The sequence below is a fragment of the Crocuta crocuta genome, unplaced genomic scaffold, assembly GCF_008692635.1.
Source record: "Crocuta crocuta isolate KB4526 unplaced genomic scaffold, BGI_CrCroc_1.0 scaffold152, whole genome shotgun sequence".
NCBI lineage: Eukaryota > Metazoa > Chordata > Mammalia > Carnivora > Hyaenidae > Crocuta > Crocuta crocuta.
Window position 1 is genome coordinate 4,819,703 of NW_027528798.1, and position 25,845 is coordinate 4,845,547.

General features: G+C 45.4%; 3 protein-coding genes across 4 annotated transcripts in view; 1 reads left to right on the top strand and 2 right to left on the bottom strand.

The window, feature by feature from the left end:
* Positions 1-2,247: 2,247 nt before the first annotated feature.
* Positions 2,248-4,219, bottom strand: DPEP2NB (DPEP2 neighbor). The gene is made up of 2 exons (XM_077755634.1): positions 4,100-4,219; positions 2,248-2,883 (listed from the first exon to the last, which is right to left on the bottom strand). The coding sequence occupies exons 1-2, from the start codon at positions 4,164-4,166 to the stop codon at positions 2,585-2,587; spliced, it is 366 nt and encodes a 121-aa protein (XP_077611760.1). The 5' UTR covers positions 4,167-4,219; the 3' UTR covers positions 2,248-2,584.
* Positions 4,220-6,746: 2,527 nt separating this feature from the next.
* DDX28 (DEAD-box helicase 28) lies at positions 6,747-9,128 on the bottom strand. Its single transcript, XM_077755467.1, has 3 exons — positions 9,103-9,128; positions 8,664-8,948; positions 6,747-8,483 (listed from the first exon to the last, which is right to left on the bottom strand). The coding sequence occupies exons 1-3, from the start codon at positions 9,126-9,128 to the stop codon at positions 6,986-6,988; spliced, it is 1,809 nt and encodes a 602-aa protein (XP_077611593.1). The 3' UTR covers positions 6,747-6,985.
* The window catches only part of DUS2 (dihydrouridine synthase 2), a 46,467-nt gene continuing 29,139 nt past the window's right edge, over positions 8,518-25,845 (top strand). For both annotated transcript variants that reach the window (XM_077755636.1, XM_077755637.1), the window contains exons 1-2: positions 8,518-8,626; positions 18,596-18,738. In XM_077755636.1, coding sequence (XP_077611762.1) covers positions 18,613-18,738 — 126 coding nt within the window. In that variant the 5' untranslated portion in view covers positions 8,518-8,626; positions 18,596-18,612. The remainder of the gene's footprint in view (positions 8,627-18,595; positions 18,739-25,845) is intronic.

Consider the following 25,845-nt stretch of genomic DNA (forward strand, 5'->3'; position numbering starts at 1 on the left):
AATTGTTTTAATTATAATGTAGATAAGGCCACCTGCATTGCATTTGTTCCTCCTCTTCTTTCTTCCTTGTAATTTATTTGTTGAAAAAAAATCATGTCCTTTGTCATTTAGGGTTTTCTGTCTTGGAATTTGCTGTATTCCACGGTGTCCTTTTACAGGTTTCTCAGTCACTTGTATTTCCTATGAAATCATGATTATGAGAAAAATGTAAAACTGCAGATTTCTAGATCCCACCCTAAAAATGCATTCAGCAGAACTGATACAGGTCCTGGGGAACCTCTAGTTCTCCTAGGAGCCCTGGGTGAATCTGTTTGCCTCATGTTTGGGAACTGCCAACCTACTTGACTCCTCCAGGATCACAAATCTTCCTCAGTCACACCAAGTATCAGAGAGCAATATAAGGTTCTAATCTCCAGTGCTGGGGAGTGGGAGCTCCTCCAGGAAGAGGCATTAGCTGTCTTTTGTGGGTTAACTGAGACTCAAAGTGGAAACGCCCCAGGGCCTGTGCCTCCTTCCACTAATCCAGGTGAGGGAAACTCCTTCAGCTCTCAGGACTTTTCCTGGCCTGGAGGCTGTCTAGGGAGGAGCAAGACTCTTGTCTCTGTGGCCCTTGAGGGTGAGTGTGTTGTCCACAGCGTGAGTGGCTTTATCTGAGCCTGAGGGCTACGTGCTGCTGACAGTGTCCCCCTTCTGATGTGGGGTGCTGAGGCAGGTGGGCCTGGGACACAGGCCCACACACACCCTGTGCTCTTTCTTCTCTGCTGATATTCCCTCACCCCCACTCCCCAGGACCAACTGTCCCTGTAACTGCTGAAGAGACATTCCCTGGTAACAGCCAGCATCTCACTGGCGCGGCACACAGTCGTCGGAATGACCTTTTTGGCATCTGTATCTAATCATTTCACTATTCGGCTCAACTCCCTCCCATGACTTCCCCTCACACTTCAGATCCGCATTCCTCACCATGCCTGACAAGGTCTGGCCCGTGTCTACTTTTTCAACCATTTCTTTCTTCTCTCTCCTTTCTGCCCACATTGACTTTTCCGTTGGTCCTAGAACAGGCCAGCCTAATTCCTACCCCAGGTTCTTTGCATTTGCCATTTCCTTCTCCAGAAATAGTCTCCCTCCAGCTTGTCACAGGATTCCCTCACATCTTCACTGAGATGTCACCTCCTCAAAGAAGCCTTCCCTGCCTACCTTGTGGAACCTAGCACCCCCTTCATCACACTATACTCTTATCCTATTTTACTTTTCTTTATAGCAGGTATAACTACTTGAAATTATATAAATTTACTTGTTTCTTTAGTTTGTGGGTACCATGAAGGGCTTCAATCATCTTATTCAATGATATACCCTAAAGAACTAGCAAGTGCTCAATAAGTATTTGTTGAGTAAATGGATAGTGGACTGACACACAGAACATCTTCTCAGTCCTGCCTTGCATCTCCTTACACACATACGCGCGCACGCATGCGCACACACACACGCACATGCACACAACGGGGGCAGGTCTCACCAAGCTCACCATTTTTTAAAGTTTATTTATTTTGAGAGAGAAAGAGCATGAGCCAGGGAGGGGCAGAGAGAGAGAGGGAGATGGAGAATTCCAAGTAGCTCCCTGCTGTCAGCGTGTCAGTGTGCAGCAGGGCTCCATCTCATGAACTGAGATGATGACCTGAGCTGAAATGAAGAATCAGACGCTTAACCGATTGAACCACCCAGACACCCTTGGGCTCTCTATTTCCTAAAGAACCTGCCTGTGTCCTGGACCAATTTGCACAGGTGTCATTGTGGCAGCCACACAGAAGCTGCACTCCTGGGTCTTTTTTGGAGGCAGCATGTGTTAGAGCAACAGATACCCCATGTGGCAATATACTTCAAGGGAAAAGGGAGATTAGGGGCCTGGCCTCGGACAAACTGGATTTCAAGTCAAATATGTTAGAGAAAATGATTTTATTGAACAGTAAGAAATTTCACTGGGGCTAAAAAGGGCTGGGAATGAAGGAGCACGTGAACCTCAGTGGTGGTGCTGCCCAACTCTCCATTTTCTTCCGGCTCTGGGCAGCAGGTCTTCTTGGGTTTCTTTATTCTGCCTCCTGATACTCCAGACAAGAGGCTCCCTCGGTAGACACAGATTGCTTTTTTTAGTTTAAAAAAGCCCAGCCCCTCTTGGTTTAATTGGTGGTTGCTGGCAATGATTCAGGCCAGGAGTCCATCTGCTGGACTGAGCCCCTCCTTAGGCCACTCTGAATGCTCTCTCTGCTCCTGAGTCCTCCTTAGCTCAAAGAGTGCAAACTTTTCTTTCTTCTTCCCAAGAAGGGGCTCTAGAGAATTGAGCAAAGACACATCAGATTTTCTTCTAGGCCAGCTTTGGCCCTGGGATGTTCAGAGCAGGCTTTCATTTCAAACTTGAGTTTCTAAGGCTCCATGCCCATGACCAGTTAACATGAAAGGAGGCTCCTGTCTGAGGAAGGCTCAGATAGAATCTGGTTCTAATCTCCAGTGGTGGGCAGTGGGGGGGTCACTTCAGAAAGAGGCATTAACTGTCTTAGGCAGTTAAATGTTTGCCCTCGTATAAAGTGGCTCAGCCAGCAAGTTTCTTCGGGTTCACCCTCCTGCTACTGTGCTGCAATCGCCGAATTTTGGGGCTGGAGCAACCTATGTCTTTATCCGACTCTGACACAGCTCGGCGTCTTTTGGGAGCCCGTCTGGGAGTTGGTTTCTCTGCTTCCGTCTTTGCTGGGGTAGCCATAGGAGCATCCCCATAGGTCCGGTAGCCACCAACCAGGCAGTATGTCTCCCCATGCCAGCCCACCTGGGTTTCTCCACACCCTTGGTAGAGGACATGGTAGTGAGCAGGTGTAGGAGAAGTGGGATCTACTGCTGCTGGAAAGAAAATCAGATCTAATCAGTCACTTATGCTGTATAGAGTGTCCTGCCAGGACCTCCCTTCTCATGTCTCCCCCAGTTTCTGGCTGAAGCCCTTTAATCTGCTTGGTATTTAAAACACAGCCTCGGTTGGGGCGCCTGGGTGGCTTGGTCGGTTAAGCATCCGACTTTCGCTTAGGTCATNTACATATAAAAAATAAATAAAAAAAATAAAACACAGCCTTGGTCTGTCACCATTGTGAGTTCCCTAGAGAAGGAATGTGGCTGCAAAGGTGATTCTGCAGAGCTCATGGGAGCAGCAGGACACCAGGAAATCTGTTCCCCATTCCCAGAGGAAACAGTAGAACCCGGAAACAGTTGCAACCAGGATCCCCTCCATCTCTCCCTTCTATGGGGGTGGGGGGGAATTCCTAAGGTCTATAACTTCTGAAGCTTTAATAGAAATTCCTTTCAAGTGTTAGAAGAAAATTATTATAAATGGATTAAGAACCCCTCCCATCTTGGCAACTCCTCTTGGGCCCCATTCATACTGCCTGTTTCAACCACACTCTAGCCCTCTGATATTTTTGCCTAGATTAGAAAATGACCAAATACTGAAGCGGAGTTATCAGGAGGTTCAAAGCCGGATTCTGGGTAGCAAGTCTAGGCTCACATCAAGCCAACCTCCTGGGACACCATTTCATCAACTCTCCAGTCTTGGTATCACTTCATCACTCCTCTTGGCTCTTATGTTCTTCCCGTCCACATGACACCACCACCCTAGTACTCAGCAGCTCAGTCTGGGGTATGTCTGAGGGGACCCATGTGGATGTTTACACAACAGCATGGTGAAGGTGCCTGGGTTTGAAGGGGAGGTTCGTGAGCGGACCTCAACAGTTCTTCCTCAAACTGCTCCATTTATCACTTGCCAACAAAAATTCGCTTGACTTTTGCTAAAAGGCCAATCAGGAAAGGGTCAGAATGGAAGCATCTTGTAGCCCAAAAGGGAAGCTACATTTATAAAGATTAGAAGCTTTCTGAATACTTGCCCAGGAAGGACATCTTACTTGCCTTCAGCAATGAGCAGGAACACTGTAGGTCCCTGAGGGGTATTACTTACAGCTGGGGGAGCTCTGAGGTGTGGCGGGCAAGCCCCAAAGCAACCTGTGGCAGCCAGGTGAAGTTGTGTGTATGCCAGTGACTCTTGTACAGATGACTGGCCTAGGCCTACCTGTTGTGCAGCCCTCCCAGGGGACAGAGGACAAATTAGAATGAATATAGAAGATCCGGTCAGACATTCTCTCTAAAGCATCCAAACAGCTTGGTATCCAGTAGAGAACTGGTAGGGAAGTTTCCCTGAGAGTACCACATTTGTGTAGTTACCCTGCCATGGAAACTGTATAAAGGTCTGTGAGGTCATCACTACCCAGTGAGGTCACATAGGAGCCTGTAACTTGAGGGGCAGGTTTTAAGCTCTCTGGGTTTTTTCTGGAGGAGAGCAGAGTGGAGGCAGAGGAGCACCCTGCCTGGGCCCCCCCTCCTTTCTCCCTACCCAGCCACTCCCCATGGAACATACTTATACTGTGGCACAGCCTCAGGGACCAAAAGAGGGCAAGAGAAACCCACATTCTATGGTTGGCTAGAGAGGCAAGATTAACATAAGAGACAGCCTGGTTGTATGGTACTGGCCCTAAGTATTCAACAGCTAGAGAGGCAGAAATTTATGTGGAAAGCTCCTTGGAATTGGGCCTGAAAGACCAGTTAGATTTGGACTCACGGAGAGGAGAGGGAAGACATTCCAGCTGGGAACAATAAAAGCAAAGACAAGCTCTTCTTGAACTTGTCCTGCCCCAAATGTAAATTCATATAACCCTCACGTTTTTACAACTGAGGGCTCAAAAAATCAGGAGGTTAAGGGGCCTAGCGAAGGTTACACAGGTAGTGGAGAGGTGTTCTGCTGAATGATAGGGCTTCGTGTTGGGCTCTGGATTTATACCTGATAGGAATGTGAGGGCAAGCTTATCACATTTCAGAGTGACACTGGGAGAGATGTTAAAGGTGCCCCAAGGCAAAATGAGGGTCCTGAATGGCTTCACAAAATGGGAATAGTGGGCCCATTTTAATATAAAATTCAAAACAAATTCATGACAAAATGACATAATACAAAATGACAACCTGATCATTACATTCATCTCTCCCCGCAAATTATTAACAATGCTACCACTGTGAAAGGATGCAGTGTGGGCCTAGGAGAAGTCCAGGTGAAAAATGTGGTCAAACTGTGGAGAGATGTTATTATAAGCTGGGTGGATCCTCCTGATCCTCCTGAGAGGAGGAGGAAAGAGAGAACTCTGCCCTTAGCCTGATCAGGCTCATAGGAAGGAGCCATATTTGGGTCTGACTTTCATTGATACAGTGCAGCCAATGACTTCCTAGCAATGAGAGATAACTTTCTTTGTGAGGGGGCTCCTGTTCAGGCTGACCTTGAACATGCAAAGACAGGATGCTTGTTTCCTGGGGCAGTTGCGAAGGGGATGTGTTCCGGAGCTGGAGAATGACTAGTCTATTTTAGAGGTTGGGCAACCCTAGCTGAGAACCACATCTTCTATTCCTAAGTTGCTTGAATTAGTGTGGTGCAAGTTAAGACACACAAAATCAAGCCTGATTAGAGCCAGCTGCCCTTGGGGAGTGCTAGGGAGTAAAATGTGAAGGGGAGAGCTCTGGAGGAGGTTCATTCTAGCAGGTGGGGAGCATAAGACCACTTAGATTCTCCAAGGCTCCAGAGATTATTGTCTGGGAACATCACTCTGACCTGGTGGGGTTACTGATACCTTATCAGGTATCAGAGACCCTGGCTGGGTCTCTGGGGAAAGCAGAATAGCTTAGACAAATGGTTTTGAGCTCAGGAATCTGTACTTTTTTAAAAGACTATTTCAAGTAATGTGTACACCCAAGGTGAAGCTTGAACTCACAACCCTGAGATCAAGAGTCACATGCTCTAGTGACGGAGTCAGCCAGGTGCCCTTGGAATCTGTACTTTTAGACAAGCCTCCTGGGCAGTTTTACCATACTGATTCATGGATAGAGTGACCAAATTATTGTCCAAACTGAGTTGCTTTTGAGAGTCCAAGTGGGCACTATTAAAAGTTGGTAAATAACTCAACCCCCGGTGCAGATAGAACAGATTCTGTCATATTTATGTGTATGATTTTGAGCAAGTTCTTTTATCCCTCTGAGCCTGAAGTTTCCTCACATGAAGAAAAATGCTGATTATACATTTAGTATAGTACTGTCTTCAGGCAAAGATTGCTCTGGGTCCATTTCTCTTTATTCTTTTCAGTGTGTAAATATTTTTAAGTTGTTTTGTGGAGTATTATATTTGACTCTCAGCCGCTCATTACTTAAGGTTATATAATGCTGCAGACCTGGAACCTGGGAGATAGTGAGAGGAAGCTATATGCTCCTTTTACCAGTTTTGTAAACAGTTTTGTTTCTCTTCTCTTCCCCTCCATGAAGAGATGAGAAAGAAGGCAGAGCCTGGAAATGCACACCATGCAACCCTTTTGTGTCAGCCTGTCTTTTATTCTTCTGCCAGTACTTCCCAGAGAGATTTCACCAAGAATGCCCAAGCTTGCCAGGAGCACTGTTGGTGAAGAAAACCTCTTTATTGCTAGTCACATCCCCTTTCTCTTCTCTGGAGGCTTAATGGGTGTTTTGGGGGGCAGGAAATAAAATCTAAATGTTTATCCCTATATTTGAATTCAAACAATTCAAACAAAGCAACTGAAAGAGCCTCTGTCCTAGGTATGGCAGTCTGGAGTGTGAATCTTCCCACAATCCAATGAAAACATCATTTATTGTTAGAAATTACGACAGAATACAAAGACAAAAATCTACTTTATTTTTCATGAGTCATGTGAAAGACGACAAGGAACCATGCTCAGTAGCTCACTCTCCACATCTGGCCACATCGTACCTTTGGAAGCCAGACAGCAGCTCACTAGGACTTCAGGGAGGTGACTGGGCAGTCCAGTGCATCCTACTGACAAGTGTGCTCACCCACCCAGGACAAAGGGAAAGATCCCTGTTAATGTCATTGTATTTAAGCTGGCTGCTATCAGATTTGCTGAGCCAAAGGCTCTCTCACTGAGGACCCTAGTCCCGGAAGGCTTCTCCTCCGGCGAGCTGCCAGCTCAATCTTCTGAACCAGGTTTACATCCCAGGGATGGGTCACAAAGCTGATGACGGTGCCAGGCACCTCGCTCCCTACACGGCCCACCCTCCCGGCTCTGTGGATGTAGTCTTGCAGTGTGAGGGGGAAATCATAATTGACAACTAGCTCTACATGGGTGCTGTCCAGGCCCCGAGAGGCTATGTCTGTGCAGAGAAGAATGTCTCGGGAGCCCTTCTGGAAGCACTGGAAGATACCTGCCCTCATTGAGGCTGGCATTTGTCCCTGCAGCCTTAGGTGTTGGATCTTGTGATCGTCCAGAATATATCCCAGCCAGTTCACAGTGCTTGAGCTATTACAGAACACTAGAACAGTTCCGGAGGGGCCAGTCCTATACGCTCTGCCACGCTGCTTGAGGATCTGCACCAACTCAGTCACCTTCTCTGCTCCCTTCAGCCTCATAAATGTCTGTCTGACATGAGGCATGATGCAGTGGAGCTTGGAGCTGGTGATGGTGGTCAGAGAGTCTGGGCTGGCAACTTTACTCAGCAGCTGGCCTACACCTTCGGGAAATGTGGCCCCCACCAGCACTAACTGAGCTTTGGGATTGAAGGGGTCTTTTAAGTCAGCTGGGCCTTCTGCTATATGGCTGTTCTCCAAGATGTAGTCCACCAGTTCCAGGAAGCTTTCATCCAAAAGTGTGTCTGCCTCGTCCAATACCAAATAGGAGAGCTGCTTCAGGCTGATTAGTTGACTTTTCAGGGCCTTCCACAAAGCCCCTGGAGTGGCCACTAGTACATCTACCGGAGGTTGTTTGGACAGTTGCATTCGGATCCTACTCATGCCATGGCCTCCCCCTAGCTCCCGCACCTGGAGGCCCAAGGAGCTGCCCAAGGGGTGGGCTACTGCCCGCACCTGTTCGGCTAATTCTCTTGAAGGCACAAGGACCAGGCCTCGAGGAGCAGGTAGACTATGGGAGTCCAGGCTTGGTCGGCCCAAGAGCCGTTGAAGCAGAGGCAGCAGGTATCCGAGAGTCTTGCCACTGCCGGTTTCCGCCGCGCAAAGGACGTGGCTGCCGCGAAGTAGGGAAGGGATGGTGCTTGACTGCACGGTTGTAGGCCGAACGACTTCAGGAGCAGCCTCCTGTAGAGCACGCAGCACGCGAGTTTCCAGACCCAGATCCGCGAAACTGCTCTCGGACGAGAGGTTCCGAACTGCTGGCGCCTTGTGTTGCGAACGCTCGATGGAGAAGTGGTCCCGGCGGGAGCGCCGATTTTTCCAGCCACGCGAAGCCAGAGGCGCGCTCTCCCACCGGCCCAGCGTGAGGCGCGCGGGCTGGTTCAGCTCTGGCCGCCGCGCTGAGATCAGCAGCGGGCCAGGTCGCGCCAACACCAGCCGCGGGGGGCCCCGCCGCCGGCTCTGNGCCGTGTCAGATCCATAGCCCCTTTGGTGTAGGAGAGGCGCACGACAATGACGTCACGGGCGCGCTAGGCCTCGGGGACGGTGTCTGGTGTGGCTCAGTAAGGCTTGCGGAGTTGGCGAACCGTGAGGAAGGAGGGAGAAACTGTAAAGTTCAACTGTGGTGAGGTCCGTAGGCCCGAACCGGGGTTGGTGACATCCAGACCCGGACCAGCCTTGGGGAAAAGGGCGCGATGGAGGCAGGCTCCCGGGTCTAGCGACACGCGGCGACGGAGGCCTGGCCTCTTGCACCGGAGGGCGGAGGGCTTTTGGTGATCGGGTGTCTGATTCCTGCCATTCTCCTTTCTCGCTCTCACCGCACCTTTGCTGGCTTGTCCAGTGCTGGTCTCCTCCTGTAAATTCCGAGGCTGTGGTGGTGTCTTCCCGGATGTGGTCCGCGCGCAGGGTCTGGTAATAAATGTTTGCTGAGGCTCTGAATGAATGGTCAGGCCTGGGGGACAAGACAAGGGACAGATGTCTTAGATGTAGGCGCCCCCACTCCTCCTGGCCAAGAGCTGAGAGCCCAGAGGGCAAGCCGATGGCCTCTTTGTGAAGTGGGACATAAGACCTTCAGGTTTATTTCAAGCAGACCCTTCTCTTCATACTTTTTCCCTTCTTTTTCACTCTCCATTCTCTTGCCACCACTCCCAACTTTTCATTCTGAACCTACCATTCTTGCAGCCTGCCCACCTCCACCGCATCCCAGTCAGATAGCTAAACTGCTTGAATAGAGGCGAGGAGGGTCCTTCTACTCTATTGAGTGATCAGATATATGGGTTGCCTCACATAGCCCTAGTCAGACAGAATATTTTACTTGAATTCAGATGTTTAGGTTGCAAAAACCTTTGTCTTTTTTGTCTTTCTCTGACTGACTTCTTCTTTCACTTAGCATTATACTTTCTAGATCCATCCATTATATATATATATACATATACATAAATATATATATATACATATAGTGTTCTTTATTCATATGCCAAGGGACACTTGGGTTACCTCCATGATTTGGTTATTGTAAATAAGGCTGCAATAAACATAGGGGCGCATATATTTTTTCAAATTAGTGTTTTCATATTCTTTGGGTAAATACCCAGTAGTGGAATTGCTGCGTCATATGGCAATCCTATTTTTAATATTTTTGGGGAAACTCCATACTGTTTTCCACAGTGGCTGTACCAGTTTGAATTCCCACCACCGGTGCAGGAGGGTTCCTTTCTCTCCACAGCCTCACCAACAAATGTTGTCTGGAAAAAGATACTTTTAAATTTTCACATGCCACTTTGAATTTTTTTTTTTACATTTATTTATTTTTGAGAGACAGAGCACAAGTGGGGGAGGGTCAGAAAGAGAATGAATCTGAAGCAGGCTTCAGTCTCTGAGCTGTCAGCACGGAGCCCGATGTGGGGCTCGAACCCATAAGCTGAGAAATCATGACCTGAGCCAAAGTCAGACGCTTAACTGACTGAGCCACCCAGGTGCCCCTCCAGTGCCATTTTGATACATAAGTGGACTTTATGGAGAGTTACCTTTTGAATCAGCAGAGGAAAGAGTTTTGAGTAGTGACAGGAGAACAGAGTCATTGGATAGAGCCGTGACTCTCTAGTGAGAGTGATTTTGCATTCCACCCCTCCACCCACCCCAGGACATTTGATAGAGGTTGGAGACATTTTTAGTTGTCACATCTGGAAAGGTGCTACTGGCATCTAGCAGGTAGAGGCAGATATTGCTAAACATTGTACAATGCACAGGCAAGCCCCTCACAAAAAATTATTATCTGGCCAATAGGTGACTAGTGAGCTGTTGAGAAACCCATATAGAGAATGAGGACTGAAGAGAGGCTGAGGTACATGTGCTTTCACTTCAGGTAGGCACATTTGGGAAGCTTTTGCAATGGGTCTGCCTCATTGCCAGAATCTGTAGCAAAGTACACTGATGCCATTCCTTGCTGGGCCCTTGGGATCAAGAACGTGGGGACCCTGAAAATCATAAACACAAGAAAAAGTGATTCAAGAGAGTGAGGCTGGAGAAGAGAAGTTAGGGAGAACAAAACTGTCCTTATATATTTGGACAGAGTACCAGATAGAAAAGAGGTCAGGGGCACCTGGGTGGCTCAGTTGGTTAAGTGTCTGACTTTGGCTCAGGTCATGTTCTGGCAGTTTGTGAGTTTGAGCCTCACATCAGGCTCTCTGCTGTCGGTGCAGAGCCTGCTTTAGATCCTGTTTCCCTCTGTGCCCATTCCTTGTTCATGCTTTCCTTCTTTCTGTCTCCCAAAAATAAATAAACATAAAAAAAAAAGAGATGAGGTCTGCTGTGGGGTGTACTGTTCCAAAAGGCAGAACTAGGACCTGTAGGTAACTGGTAGGTTCTGAATTTTATATAAAGAACTACTATAACAACTAGAAGTGTCCAGATCTGTCTTGAGGCTGCTGAGTTTTCCATCACTGAAAGTTCGTACACAGGCTGGATGACTGCTGATTGGCATTATGATAGAGGGGAGTTGATACAAAGGACACTCCAAGATAGTGTGATTCTTTTTTTTTTTTTTTTNCACCCAGGCGCCCCATAAGATAGTGTGATTCTATACTGCTTTTATGATTCTTTTCAAGAACTCAGGGCTCCTTGTTCCTTAGCTGTGTAGCTTCTTGGATATCTAACTCAACAGGTTTTATCCATTTACATGTGTCACTGTTTTTTCAGATGTAAAACAAAGCTTTGATTTGCACAAGTCAGAACAAGCCAGAACAGATACATTAAAAAAATTATCAGAAAAGAATACTACAGAGACATGTATCTGCATTTGGGTTCTGCCCAAATATTTGGGGCAAGGAAGCTTGTTAGTTTATGGCTGCTTTCTCATCATGCTTGAGCCCTTACAATACAATTAACTCAAAATCTCATAAGGATTGGAATCTGAATCTGTTTGAGCTGGTCTCTGGCCCTTATTTCTTCTTCTCAGTTTGTTAGCCACTGAATAAGTCCCCTTTCTTTCCTTCTACTCACAGCAGACATTGAGTAACCTCTGGTTGCTATTGATATACATGTTTTATAGTATAGGGCTCTAGAAATTAGAAAGGTTTACTTATTGTGGAAAGAATGTCAACTCCTGGGAGTAGTGGGGCCCTAACTTGGTAGTATTTTGTCCCAGGGCTGCCATGGTAATTTGTATTGCCTGGTTACTCCATAAGGTTTTTGTTTTTTGTTTTTTTTTAATATTTTTATTTATTTCTAGGAGAGAGAGAGAGAGACAGCGTGAGCAGGGGAGGGTCAGAGAGAGAGGGAGACACAGACTCCGAAATAGGCTTCAGGCTCCGAGCTGGCAGTCAGCACAGAGCCCGACGTGGGGCTCGAACCCACGAACTGTGAGATCATGACCTAAGCGAAAGTCGGACGCTTAACCGACTAAGCCACCCAGGCGCCCCACTCCATAAGTTTTAAAGAGGATTGTCCCTTGGATCTCAGGTGATAATGGCACAGTCATTTATTCACTTATTCACTCAATAAATATTTCCTGAGCACCATGTATGTACTGGGTACTATTCAAACAGACAGTGAGCAGAACAGGAGTTTACGTTCTGATTTAATTGGTTTGGGGTAAGGCCTGAACATTGGTATTTTTAAAAGCCTTTCAGATGATTCTAATGTGCTGCCAGGTTTGAGAATCACAGTTATAAATGAAACATTTTGGAAATTGCAAGGCGTTATAAAAATAAAAAGTGGCTATTAGTATTCCCTCCCTGTTCCTTCATTTTCCTGCCTGCGTCAGGGCTGTGGTGCAAGTGCTGGCCATTTTCTTTTCAGCCCTTGTCACTATATGCCTAGACTATTTCACCCTCTTTCTAATCCAACTCCTTATCTCCTTTCTGCCTTTCACCTTCCAGCCCATTGTCTCTTGTCCAAGTGATCTTCCTAAGCACAGCCATGCCATGTCACTCCTTGACTCAAAAGCCATCAGTGGATGCCCATGGCCTACAGCTTATCTCCTAATCACTCTCCAGAATCTGGCTCCAACTTCATCTCCTGCTGCTTTCTTACCTTAATCTTGTTCACTCAAGTGGTAGCTCTCATTCACGTTGCATCAAGAGCCTGCAGTCCTTTACTGGGTGAGCAAGGGAGTGGGGTGGCAATTTGTCTGCTATGTAACCAAAACTTGAAGTACAACAGGGCGTTTTAAATGCTCCGTGATAGAGCACATTTGTCTGTGATAGAGCTCTTCTGAGGCTGAAGCATGAACCATAGTATAGTTCTCGTTGCCACTTGACCTGTTAACTTCTTTTCACAACAAATGCTAAACACCTACCTAATGCTAGATTGTGTGCTCTGTGACAAGGACCTGGTGATGTGCAAGGTGAAGTGGTTGCCTTGGTTGCCTTCACCTTGTGATGTGGCGGGCAGATCGGTAGTGTGTTGCTCTTGTAATTACAAGAATGTATTTAATGCTAGGACAGGAATGAGCTAAGAGTAGGTGCCCTTACTCTGTGTTTGGAAGGTGAGTGTCAGGGAAGGCTTTCTGGAGCAGGTGACATATCTGTACAGAGGTTCTGAAAGGCTCCTGGAAGTCAGTCAGGTGGAGGAAATAGGCATGTGTGTTCTAGGCAGAGCAACTTGTTCAGAGAGAGAGAGCAGGCCAATTTGGGAACTAGAAATACTTCAGAATAGCTGAAGCTTAGCATGGGGGAGTTAAGAGGGCAGGAGGCAAGTGATGAAAGATAGGGCTTCCGAGGAAGGCGGGGAGCAGGCCTTGTTTGCACTATTAAGGAGCTGCGACTTAATTCTAAGGGTAGTTAGGGAAGGCTTTGGAGAATGGGAATATCTCGTCCTAATTTGTGTTTTGCAAGACCCCTCTGGCTGCTGGAAGGAACACAGATTGAACATATTGAGGCTGGAAGCAGAGACTGGTTTGCAGGCTGTTGCCATCATTCACTTGAGAGGTGGCAGTGACAGAACCAAGAAGCTCCTTGAAGTCAAGAGCTTCGTTCTTTCCACTTCTTTACCTTCAACACCCCACACGGTGCCTTGACCCTCAAAGAACTAGTAGGTGTTTGTTGATGTAATCATCAAATATGTTGCAAGTGTACAAGCCCGATAATGAGAACAGTTAACATTTATTAAACCCTTTCTGTGTGCTGAGAACTATTGTGTGTTCCTGAATTGACTCTTCACACCATCCCACCTGACATAGATTCTGCTGGAGCCTCATTCCAGAGAGAGAAGCTGAGCCTCCACTAGGTTAATTCATCTACCCGGGGCAGAGCTGGGATTCCAGTGCAGGTTTCTCTGATTCCAGAGTTCGGAATCTTAATGGTGACATGCTATATCAGCTCTTTCTCGTACAAATATAATAGATTGCTTCCATATTTTTCTTATCACCGGTTTTGAGTAGGAAATAGGGTAAGTCTCTAAATATTTAATCCTAATTGACTTACATTTTAACTCTAAATTTGTATTATTTATTTATTTATTTTAAAAAATTTGTTTCTGAGAGAGAAAGAGAGAAAGAGACAGAGACAGAGATAGAGACAGCGTGAGCATGGGAGGGTCAGAGAGGGAGATAAAGAATCTGAAGCAGGCTCCAGGCTCTGAGCCTGTCAGCACAGAGCCTGACATGGGGCTCGAACCCATGAACTGTGTGATCATGACCTGAGCTGAAGTTGGATGCTTAACCAACTGAGCCACCTAGGCACCCCTCTAAATTTGTATTTTAAAGAAATTGCTTTTTAATCAAAGTCGTAGTCTACAGAAAAATTTACATGGATGGGACTGGTAAAGTGCTTTTCCTGAATAGTGTTATCTTCAATCTGAAAGCATTATAATTAATGGGATTTTGTATCCATGCAACTGAAGTTAAGGTTGCAGTTTTGAGAAGGCAATCAAAACCGTCATAGAGAAGACCAGCCCTTAAAAGAAAAGACTGCAGTTTGCGCAGAAAGCACAGAAATGCTGAGCTGGGTGTGATCTCAGGGCGGGGTGAATGGTTGTGGCAGTAACTGGGAAAGGGTGGGGACTGCCTAGCTTCTCTGAGAGGAGCCTTCTTGGAGGCAGGCCCTGTCAGGCACTGCCGGCTGGTGCCAGAGGGAGCTCCTGGACCTACCACCCTACAGAAGGGCATCCTCAGCCACCAGCGAGGTGGGTGTTCAGTCACATCTTCCTTACAAAGAAGCTGCTAAGGGCCAAGTACTGGGCTTCGTGCTAGAAGCCTGGCCGTGAACTAGGCAGCCATGCTCCTGTCTTTGTGGAGCTTGTTGTGCTGGTGGTCTAGAGCAGCTAGGGGTTAAAGAAGAGACCACACAAATAAGTGTGAACACATGGACTGTAACTGAACTATAGGGAAGCACAAAGTGTTGTGAGAGCATGGGACCAGGGACCCGAGGTATGATGGTCTGTTATTGAAGTGTCTCCGAAAAGGGGACGTTCAAAGTCAAAAGGACCTAGTGGGGGTGTCTGTGATTGAGTCAGGAAGAGTGTTCCAGACAGAGAGGACTGCAAGGGCATGGGCCCCAGGGCAGCAGAGAGCTTGGTGTGGGAGACTTTCAAAGGTTAGTGTGGTCAGAGAGCAAGGAAAGTGAATGGGAGAAAGGGTCAAGAGTGAGCTGGAGACATGGGCGGGGACAGGTCATGCAGGGCTTCTTGGGCCATCAGAAGGGTTTGGGAGTTATCCTAAACTCAGTGGGAAGCCATTGAAGGGTATAAACAGGGGAGTGATATTATCAGAGTTGCCTTTTTCAAATGCCACACAGTATCATAAAGAGAAAGGATAGGAGGAGGTAAGATTAGATTTGGGAGACCCATTAGGAGGCTGGCTTTGTGCACAGTGGAAGCTCTGGAGATGAAGCAAAGCAGATAGATTAGAGTTATAGTTTGAAGGTTGTTTCACAGGAGTTAGTGATAGTTTGAATGTGGGGAATGTGGATTAATGATGAGTAATTGGGTGAGTGGAGGTGCTAATTGCCGAAATAGGAAACATTTTCTCTCCATGTATTGATTGGCCTGATTAACACCTTCTCTCCCTTGAGATCTCGAATCAGAAACTATTTCTTTCTTTTTTTTTTTTTAAATGTTTTATTTATTTCTAGGAGAGAGAGAGAGAGACAGCGTGAGCAGGGGAGGGTCAGAGAGAGAGGGAGTCACAGACTGAAACAGGTTCCAGGCTCCGAGCTGCCAGTCAGCACAGAGCCCGATGCGGGGCTCGAACCCACGAACCGTGAGATCATGGCCTAAGCGAAAGTCGGACGCTTAACCGACTAAGCCACCCAGGCGCCCCAGAAACTATTTCTTAAGGGAAGCCTTCCTCAACCCCCATCCATCCCTTTCCTCCTGACACAAATTCTTGAAACCTCATGTCCATCACATAGCACTGTACATGGTTATAATTTCATGTATTTCTAAGTTTCCTTTCTATAACCCTCTCTTCTACTGTACCTCCTTCTCATCATTTTATCTCTAGTGCCAGCCAGAGGGGCTCAATAAATTTCTTTTGAATGAATTAATGAAGACAGAGGAGGTGGCTTAGGAGGGCAGATCAAGACCTTATTTTGTGCATATTTGGTATAAGATGCCCTTAAGATATCCAGGTAGAGATGTATATTGAGCAGTTGATGTGAGATCACCAGCATATTATCAATATTTTAAGCCATGGGCGTAAATAAACTTTCAAGGGAGAATGTGTGGAATTAGAAGGAAAGAGGACCCAAGACTAAGGAAGAACTTCAACATGTGAGTAGAGCAAGTGAAACCAGCCAAGAAGCCTGAAAAGCAGGACAGACTGGTGGGGAAAAAAGTCAGGAAAGTGAGGGGCCAGGGAAGCCCAGGGAGGAGAGAGATCAAGGAAGAGGGGAGTTTCAGCCATGTCACAAGTTGAGTGTCTGGTTGATTGCTCAACTTCCAGGTAATTGGTGACTTTAATCAGAGCAGTTTTGATAGAATGGTGGAGGTGGGGGCCAATCAGAATGGGATGAATACTAAAAAGAAAATGGAGACTGTGTTAGTAATGGAGTAGAGCATAGCGTTCACTAGTCAGCTTTGTGACTTTTTGGAGGGGTCCATATTTGCTTAGATTAAATAAATTAATATTAACAGTTCTCTCTGAGATATGGGATTTTGATTTTCTTCTTTTTATTCCTGTTGGTTCTACCTTCCAAGTATTTTTAGTATGTGACCATTTGTCACCACCTCTGCTACCAGCTCCCTGGCCTGAGCGACCATCATCTCATCTTTTATGTTGGTTACTGAAGAGTCTTATACCTGATCTCCCTGTGTTTACTCTGACCCCCAACAGACTGCTCTTTATATAGCAGTCATCGTGATCATGAGAAAACACGATCAGTCATGCTAGTCTTCTACTTGAAACCCTTTGCTGACTTCTATTTCATGAAGGGCTAACAAAGACCATATGGGATCTGACTCTGTTTACTGCAGTGACATCGTGTATCTGACTTACATTAGTTTCTCTTTTCCTCTCTGTGTCCCAACCATGTTGGTCTCCTTGATGTTCTTCTAATACACCAGGCAAGCTCCTGCCCAAGGGCCTTTGCACTCCCTGTTTCTTCTGTATATTTTTCCACTAGATACCAACTTGACTAACTCAAATCTTAGTTCAAATGTCATCTTCCCATTGAAGCCTGTCTTGGTTTCCCTATTTAGTTTATTGTGAACCTTTTTTTTTGGGTTTTTTAATTTATTTATTTTGAGAGAGAGAGAGAGAGCAAGAGCATGAGTGGGGGAGGAGTAGAGAGAGAAGGAGAGAGAAAAATCCCAAGCAGACTCTGTGCAGTCAGCAGGAGCCTGACGTGGGGCTTGATCTCATGAACCATGAGATCATGACCTGAGCTGAAATCTAGTTGGGCGCTAAACAAACTGAGCCAGCCAGGTGCCCCGGTTTCCCTATTTAAAAATGTATATTTTATATTCAAATATTTATATTAAAATATGAAAATATTTATATTAAAATGTACTATTGATATACCAATTATTTACATTTTTCCTGCTGGGGGTGTGGGGTAAATGGGTGAAGGTAGCCAAAAGGTATGAACTTCCAGTTACAAGATAAATATGTTCTGGGGGTGTAATGTATAGCATAACAACTATAGTTGTTAATATTATGCATTTGAAAGTTAAGAGTAGATCTTAAAAGTTCTCATCACAAGAAAAAAATTATTAGTATGTGAGATGATGGTTGTAACTTATTGTGGTAATCATTTTGTAGTATATACATGTATCAAATCGTTATGTTGTACATCTTAAACTAATACAGCATCATGTGTCAGTCACATCCCCAGTGTTTTCAGTTTCCTTTCTCCCTGCTGTTTTTACTCTTTGTAGCATTACCAATTTTCCAACATACTATATAGTTTGTTAGTATTGTTTTTGCCTTTCTTTCCCCGTTGGAATGAAAGTTCTACTAGAGCAGCAATTTTTGTCTGTTTCATTCTCTGTCAGACTAGGACAGTGACTGGCAAGACTAGGCACTTAATAAATATTATCTATCTATTTATTTATTTTTAATGTTTATTTTTATTTTTGAAGAGAGAGTTAACGGGAAGGGTGAGAGAGAGAGAGGAAGACAGGATTTGAAGCAGGCTTTGTGCTACAAATGTGATGAGGGGCTCGAGCTGAAGTCACGCTTAACCGATTGAGCCTCCCAGGAGCCCCAGTAAATAGTCTTTAGATGAACAAATAAGCAAGTATTATTTTTATGATCAGAGAAAATGAAAACAAAGTCCTATGTGTTGGAAAGAAGAGGAAAAGTCTGCCCTGAGTAACAGAAGAGAGATTTTCTTTCTTTCTTTCTTTTCTTTCTTTCTTTCTTTCTTTCTTTCTTTCTTTCTTTCTTTCTTTCTTTCTTTCTTTCTTTCTTTCTTTCTTTCTTTCTTTCTTTCTTTCTTTTTTAATGTTTATTTATTTATTTTTGAGAGAGAGAGAGAGCGAGACAGAGAATCCCAAGCAGGCTTCTTAGTGTCAGCACAGAGCCCGACGTGGGGCTCGAGCTCATGAGCCATGAAATCATGACTTGACCCAAAAATCAAGAGTAGGATGCTTGACAGACAGCCATCTAGGCACCCCAGCTTTGTTTTAATTTCTGACTCTTGTTTTCCCTTTCTGCAGGCGGTAGCAGAGGAGAAATGATTGAACACAGCCTGTCACTGTGCTACCACAACAAACTCATCTTAGCCCCTATGGTTCGGGTAGGCACTCTCCCAATGCGGCTGCTGGCCCTGGACTATGGAGCAGACATTGTGTACTGTGAGGTAAGGGGCCCCTGATGTTCCTGGAGGGCTTTTTTTTTTTTTTTCCCCTCACCAGTACAGGCTCCTTTTCTGTGGATGGGAGTGGTCAGGAGTTGGTGGGAGACGGAATGGGCACTCACTTCACAGGTGCTCACTGAAGGCAGTGGGAGACAAACATGTGTGACTCTTATGAGTTCTCTAAGCCCTGTCGAGGGCCAGGAGCCCGGGCAGCAAGGAGGGCATTGTGGGGTGCCGGGGCCAGGTGGTTAGATGGGCATCGAGTTGGGTCACGGCCCCGGCCCCTGTGGGAGTTAATAGACATTCAGTGTGTGAATGAATGAACTCAGGGTTAAGAAGAGAGGGAAGCTGTATGGAGTTGGTTTGGGGGCCACAGGGTTTTCTGGTGGCAGTAACTAGTTGGTTGCCTAAGTCCTGGCTGCTCTAGAGAATAGTAGGACTTCAGACCAAGGTTTAAAAAGTATTTTCTAGAGGCACCTGGGTGACTCCTACTTTTGGCTGAAGTCACGATCTCACAGTTTGTGGGTTTGAGCCCCATGTCAGGCTGGGCACTGACAGTGTAGAGCCTGCTTGGGATTCTCTCTCTCTCCCCTCTCCCTCTCTTTCTCTCTCCCTCTCTCTGCCCCTCCCCCACTTATGCTCACTCTATCTCCCTCTCTCAAAGTAAGTAAAATTTTAAAAATAAATAAAAAGCATTTTCTAGGAAAAACAACATTGTAGGAGTAGCTGATATTGGATAGTGTGGAGGTATGTGCAACGTTTCTCAGCTGGGCATCTAACAGAATTATCTGGAGAACTTCCCCCCAGTCCCTAGTCCTGATATGTCCCCCTAGTGTGTGTGAAAAGTTGAAGAAGAGGCTACTCAAATGCTTCTGATACTTCTGTCCCACTCGTGGTGGGATGGGTACTATGGCTATAAAAGGGCAGCAACAAGGAATCCTGGTGGGGATGGAACTGTTCTGTGTCTTAACTGTATCAATGTCAGTATTCTGGTTGTGACATTATACTCTACCTTTGTAAGATATTACCATTGGGGAAGTTGAGCCAACAGTACATAGGAGCTCACATTCTTACAACTGCAGGTGAACCTCTGATTATCTCAAAATAAAAAACGTTTCATTAAAAAGAAAGCCACTGGTATAGAGAGAAGGGGGATTTGGAAAGAAGACACCCTAATGTATTGGATGTTGCGTGTGGGAGGGACGGGCTGGTAATTTTATGATAGAAAAGTAAGAGGGGGGGCGCCTGGGTGGCTCAGTCAGTAGAGCATACAATTCTTGATCTTGCAGTTGTGAGTTCGAGCCCCGTGTTAGGGATGGAACCTACTTAAAATTAAAAAAAAAAAAGTAAAATAAAAGAGTGAGAGAAATAGGCAAATTAAGAAGAATGTGTGCCAGGGAAGGCAAACGTCAAGTTTGTCAAGTGTAACAGATGATGCAGAGGAGTCCAGTTGCAAAAAGACCAAAAAGGTGTTTGATTTGAAAATCCAAAGTGCACAGAGATACGCTTGTCAGGGCGATAGATTGTACATGTAGGTACTGGAGGCAAAGGAAGCTGGATGAAGGGAATTGGTTTTGTTTTTGTTTTTGAGAGACAGAGGGCATGAGCTAGTATGCAGGTGGGGAAGGGACACAGAGAGAGAGAGAAAATCTTAAGCAGGCTCCTTGCCCAGTGTGGGACCACATGTGGAGCCCCCTGTGGAGCTTATCACCTGAGCCCAAATCAAGAGTGAGGTGCTGGGGCACCTGGGTGGCTCAGTCGGTTAAGCGTCCGACTTCGGCTCAGGTCATGATCTCACAGTTCATGGGTTTGAACCCTGCATCGGGCTCTGTGCTGACAGCTAGCTTAGAGCCTGGAGACTGTTTCGGATTCTGTATCTCTCTCTGACCATCCCCTGCTCATGCTGTCTCTCTCTGTCTCTCAGAAATAAATAAAAACATTTAAAAAGTGGGGTGCTTAACCTACTGAGCTACCCAGGCACCCCTGAAGGGAATTATTTTTAGGTGACTTGCGTGTTTACAGCATAAGGGGAAACACTTAGCTGTGAGGAGGGGCGTGATGATTTGGCTGATCAGTGGCGAGTAGATAGGGCCTGGTCTTAGAAGGCAGATTCTAGATGAGGTGGTGGGGCTTAGCTTCAAGACAGGGCCAGAAGGAGAGTGGCAGTTTCATGGAAGCCAGGAAAGCCAAGGGGTCTTTCCTGAGAGACTTGTTTTACAAGATGTGGGAAGCCAGGCTTCTGTTGGCAATGAAGGGTAGCAGGAGCGGGGTGGCAACCTGAGGAAAGAAAGTGAGGGCATGTTGGCCCTGTTCCTGTGGGGAATGGGGTGGAGAGGTTTGCCTGGCAGCTGGGTGTGCAAGTCATACTGTTTTTCAGCTTTATGGGAAGGAGAGCTGTGAAGCTTGGCAGGGGGCTGCCCATGGCTGGGGATTGGCATGCCAGTGTCTACAGCAGGCCAGGGGCAGAGCCATCTAGGGTGCTAACAAGGTGAAATGGGAGGGAGGGAGTCTGTGTTGTCGAAATGTGAGAGTCCGAAAGGGAGGTTCCCATGTTCAGGATCACAGGCTTAGGACCTGACTTCTAAGTGGTTAACTGAAATCGAGGCGAGCAGGTCCAAGAAACGAGAGCTGGGCTTCCATAAGCTTCCAGGCTGCGAGAATGTGCTGAGGGCAGAGAGGAACCTGTGTCCAGGGGCCAGTCCCAGGGGAATGTGGTAATGCACTGTGCGTTATTAATCTTGTCCCTCGTCCTTTGAGCCTACACTCAGCCCCCCAAGTGGTCATTCAAGAGTTAGGTATAGCCTTTCCTGGCTTGTACCCTCCTTAGCCTCCAGAAAAACCTCTTGGATTTAGAAAGGGATTGGGAGAAAGGACTGTGAGGACTCATGCACTGTGAGGGATTGCGAGGACTCATGGTCTCAGAGCCTGAGAAACAGGGACCAAAAGACCAAATCCCAGAGATTGTAACTGTTGTTTTGTTGGTTGTGATACCCACTTGGCATGTTTGATGGATGCTTACTCTGGGAGAGTCAGTATAGCTTATGAAGAAACAGAGAGGCCTCTGCCAGAGGACATCTAGGCCTTCCATCCAGAAGAGAACAGAAGCAAGCTGGCCAGGGACCCTTGCTTGGCATAGTAGGTGGCTGGAGTGCTGGAGGTGATGTAGTATGGTGCCTGGTGCCCCCTGGTGGATTTGGCATGTCTCTGCAGGCTGGCTGCCTGGATGATCTTCCTGGGTTCACATGAGGTGGTCCATCTGTGGATTAGTTAAACCACCTCACCCACTTCACAGGACCAGGGTATAGGATCTAGGGCATACCAGGCATGCAGGCACCTCCTTAAAAGCCCTGCAGAGCCCTCGGCAGCTGGAGGGGAAGAAACAATGAACTAGCTTAGCAAAAGTCAAGGGAGCAGTAGTCTGATTCCCTGCTAAGGTCTGCCATATTGATAGGGGTTTTCCAGGAGTTCCTCAAATGTCCTGTATCTATTCCTTTTATAAAAACAAGGGGTCTCTAGTTGCCCAGACCGTGAGAGGACACCTACCTGTTAGATTTAAAACTTTTAATAAGCAAGATTAAGGGAGGAGGCAGTGTTCTTAAGAGGCCCTGATTGCCAGAATGGGTACTTAAAATTATTTTTATTGTGGTAAAAAACATATAACAAAAAATTTACCATCTTAACCATTTTTGTGAGTGTGCAGTTCAGCAGGGTTAAGTTGTGAAACAGATCTCTAGAACCTTTTCATTTTGTACAACTAAAACTCTATACCCGTAAAACGAATCCCCCTTACCCCATCTCTCCAGCTCCTGGTAGCCACTATTCTGTTTTCTGTTTCTATGAATTTGACTACTTTAGATACCTCATAGAAGTGGAAGCATGCAATTTTTGTCTTTTTATGACTGGCTTACTTCACTTAGCATAACTTCCTCAAGATTTATCCATGTTGTAGAATGGAACAGGATTTCATTCCATTTTTAGGCTGAATAATATTCCATTGTATATATATGCCACATTTTGTTTATACATTCATCTGTTGATGAGCATCTGGATGCTTCCACCTTTTGGTTATTTTGAATAGTGCTGCCATGAACATAGGTATGCAAATATTTCTTTGATATCTTGCTTTCAATTCTCTGGGATATATATAGCCAGAAGTAGGATTGCTAGATCAGGTGATGGTTCTATTTTTAAGTTTTTTTTTTTAATGGTGTATTTATTTCTGAGAGGGAGAGAGAGAGACAGAGAGAGAGAGAGACAGCGTGAACAGGGAAGGGTCAGAGAGAGAGGGAGATACAGAATCCGAAACAGGCTCCAGGCTCTGAGCTAGCTGTCAGCACAGAGCCTGATGGAGGACTTGAACCCATGAACTGTGAGATCATGACCTGAGCTGAAGTCGGATGCTTAACCGACTGAGCCACCCAGGTGCCCCTAGTTTTAAGTTTTTTGAGGAAACTCTGTACTGTTTTCCTTAGCAATAGCACCGCCTTGCAGTCCCACGAACCGTGCACAATTTATGCACATCCTTGCTAACACTTGTTCTTTTCTTTTTTTTAAATTTATTTTTAAGTTTATTTTTTTATTTTTTAAAGTTTATTTATTAGTTTGAGAGAGAGAGAGATCAGGGGAGGAGCGAGAGAGATGGAGAGAGAGGATCCCAAGGAGGCTCCACACTGTCAGCGCAGAGCCTTATGTGGGTCTTGATCTCACAAACCACGAGATCGTGACCTGAGTCGAAATTAAGAGTTGGATGCTTAACCAACTGAGCTACCTCTGGCCCCTTTGGCCTGTTTTCTTTTCTTTCTTCTTCTTTTTAATTTTTATTTTAAATAGTAGCCATCCTAATGGGTTAAAGGTGATAGTTCATTATGGCGTTAATTTATATTTCTCTGATGATGAGTGATGTTGAGTATGTTTTCATGTGCTTGTTGGCCATTGATGTATCACCTTTGGAGAAATTTTTCTTTTTAAGCTTATTTGTTTTGGGGGTGGGGAGAGAGGGAGACAGAGAGAGAGAGAGGGAGGGAGGGAGGGAGAGAGAGAGAGAGAGAGGGAGACTCCTAAGCAGACTCCAGACCAGTAGCACGGAGCCTGACGTGGGGCTTAAATTCACAAACAGTGAGATCATGACCTGGCTGAAACTTAAGAGTCAGTCACTTAACTGACTAAGCTACCCAGGCACCCCTGGAGAAATTTTTATTCAAGTCCTTTGCCCAGAATAGGTAACTTTTTAAAACTTAAAAAAGTATTCAGATTTATAGAAAGTTATTGTATGTCTGTACTTCAATAAAAAATAAAATTTTTTTTAAATAAAATTTTTAGGGGTGCCTGGGTGGCATGGACAGTGTGGAGCTTGCTTGGGATTCTCTCTCTCCCTCTCTCTGCCCCTCCCCCCACTTGCTTTCTCTCTCTTTCTCTCTCTCTCTCTGAGTAAATAAACTTAAAAAAATTAAAAATTAAAAAAAGATTAAAAAACATTTTTAAAAAGGGAAAATATTAGGGATGCCTGGTGGCTCAGTCGGGTAATCATCCAACTTTGGCTCAGATTATGATCTCATGGTTTATAGGTTTGAGCCCATGTTGGGCTCTGTGCTGACAGCTCAGAGCCTAGAGCCTGCTTCAGATTCCTGGTCTCCTTCTTTTTCTGCCCCTCCCCCACTCACGCTTGTCTCTCTCTCTCTCAAAAATAAAAAACATTAAAAACATTTATTTATTTATTTACTTAATTAAAATTTTTTAAAATTTGGGGCGCCTGGGTGGCTTAGTCGGTTAAACGTCTGACTTTCGCTTAGGTCATGATCTCGCGGTTCGTGGGTTTGAGCCCCGCGTCAGGCTCTGTGCTGACAGCTCAGAGCCTGGAGCCTGCTTCTGATTCTATGTCTCCCTCTCTCTCTGACCCTCCCCTGCTCACGCTGTGTGTCTCTCTCTCTCTCCTAGAAATAAATAAAAATATTAAAAGAAATTTTTTTTTAAAATTTATTATTTTTGAGACAGAGACAGAGTGTGAGCAGGGGAGGTGCAGAGAGAGAGGGAGACATAGAATCAGAAGCAGGCTCCAGGCTCTGAGCTGGCAGCACAGAGCCTGGTGTGGGGCTTGAACTCCGGAACTGTGAGATCATGACCTGAGCTGAAGTCAGCCGCTTAACCGACAGAGCCACCCAGGCACCCCTAAAAACATTTTTTTAAAAATGGGAAAAAATTCTAAGAAAGTTGCAGGAATAGATAGCATCCATATACCTTTTGCTCAGATTGACCTGTGATCGACATTTTTGCTTGATTTATTTTATAAATTGTGCTCTATCATATATATATATCATATTGTATACACAATATATAAATATATTTTTTTTCCTAAGAATAAGTCTTTTTTTCTATACATTTATGACAGGCATCATCTTCAGTAAATTTAACATTGATATAATACTTCTTTAAAATCTATTTTCCATGTTCTAATTTTGTCAGTTGACCCAACTTTGTTCCTCTAAGCATTTTTTAACATCTTTATTGAGATATGGTTGTATGGAGATATGTATATGTACAGAATTGTGCATCCATCACTACAATCAATTGTTGAACATTTTCACCACACCAAAAAGAAACCTCAGCCAAAAAAAGAAAGAAACCTAAATATCCATTAGCAGTCCCTCCCCAATTTCTCGTTCTCGTAATCTCTGTAAACCACTATTCTACTTTCTGTCTCTGTAGATTTGCCTGTTTTAAACATTTCATATAGATGGAATGGTACCATATATGGTCTTTTATGCCTGATTTCTTTCACGTAGCATAATATTCTTAAGGTTCATCCACATCATTGCATGTATCTGTGCTTCATTCCTTTTAGTGGCTGACTAATAATTGTATGTGTACCCCACAATTTGGTTATCCGTTCATCAATTGATCGACATTTGGATTATTTTTTTTTCATTTTTATTTATTTATTTTGAGAGAGAGAGAGTGAGAGCTCATGTGCATGCATCTGAGTTGGAGAGAGGCAGAGGGAGAGGGAGAGAGACAGTCCCAAGCAGTATCCACACCATCAACACAGAGCCTGACTTGGGGCATGATACCAGGAAGCATGAGATCACAGCGTGAGCCAGGATCAAGATGGACACT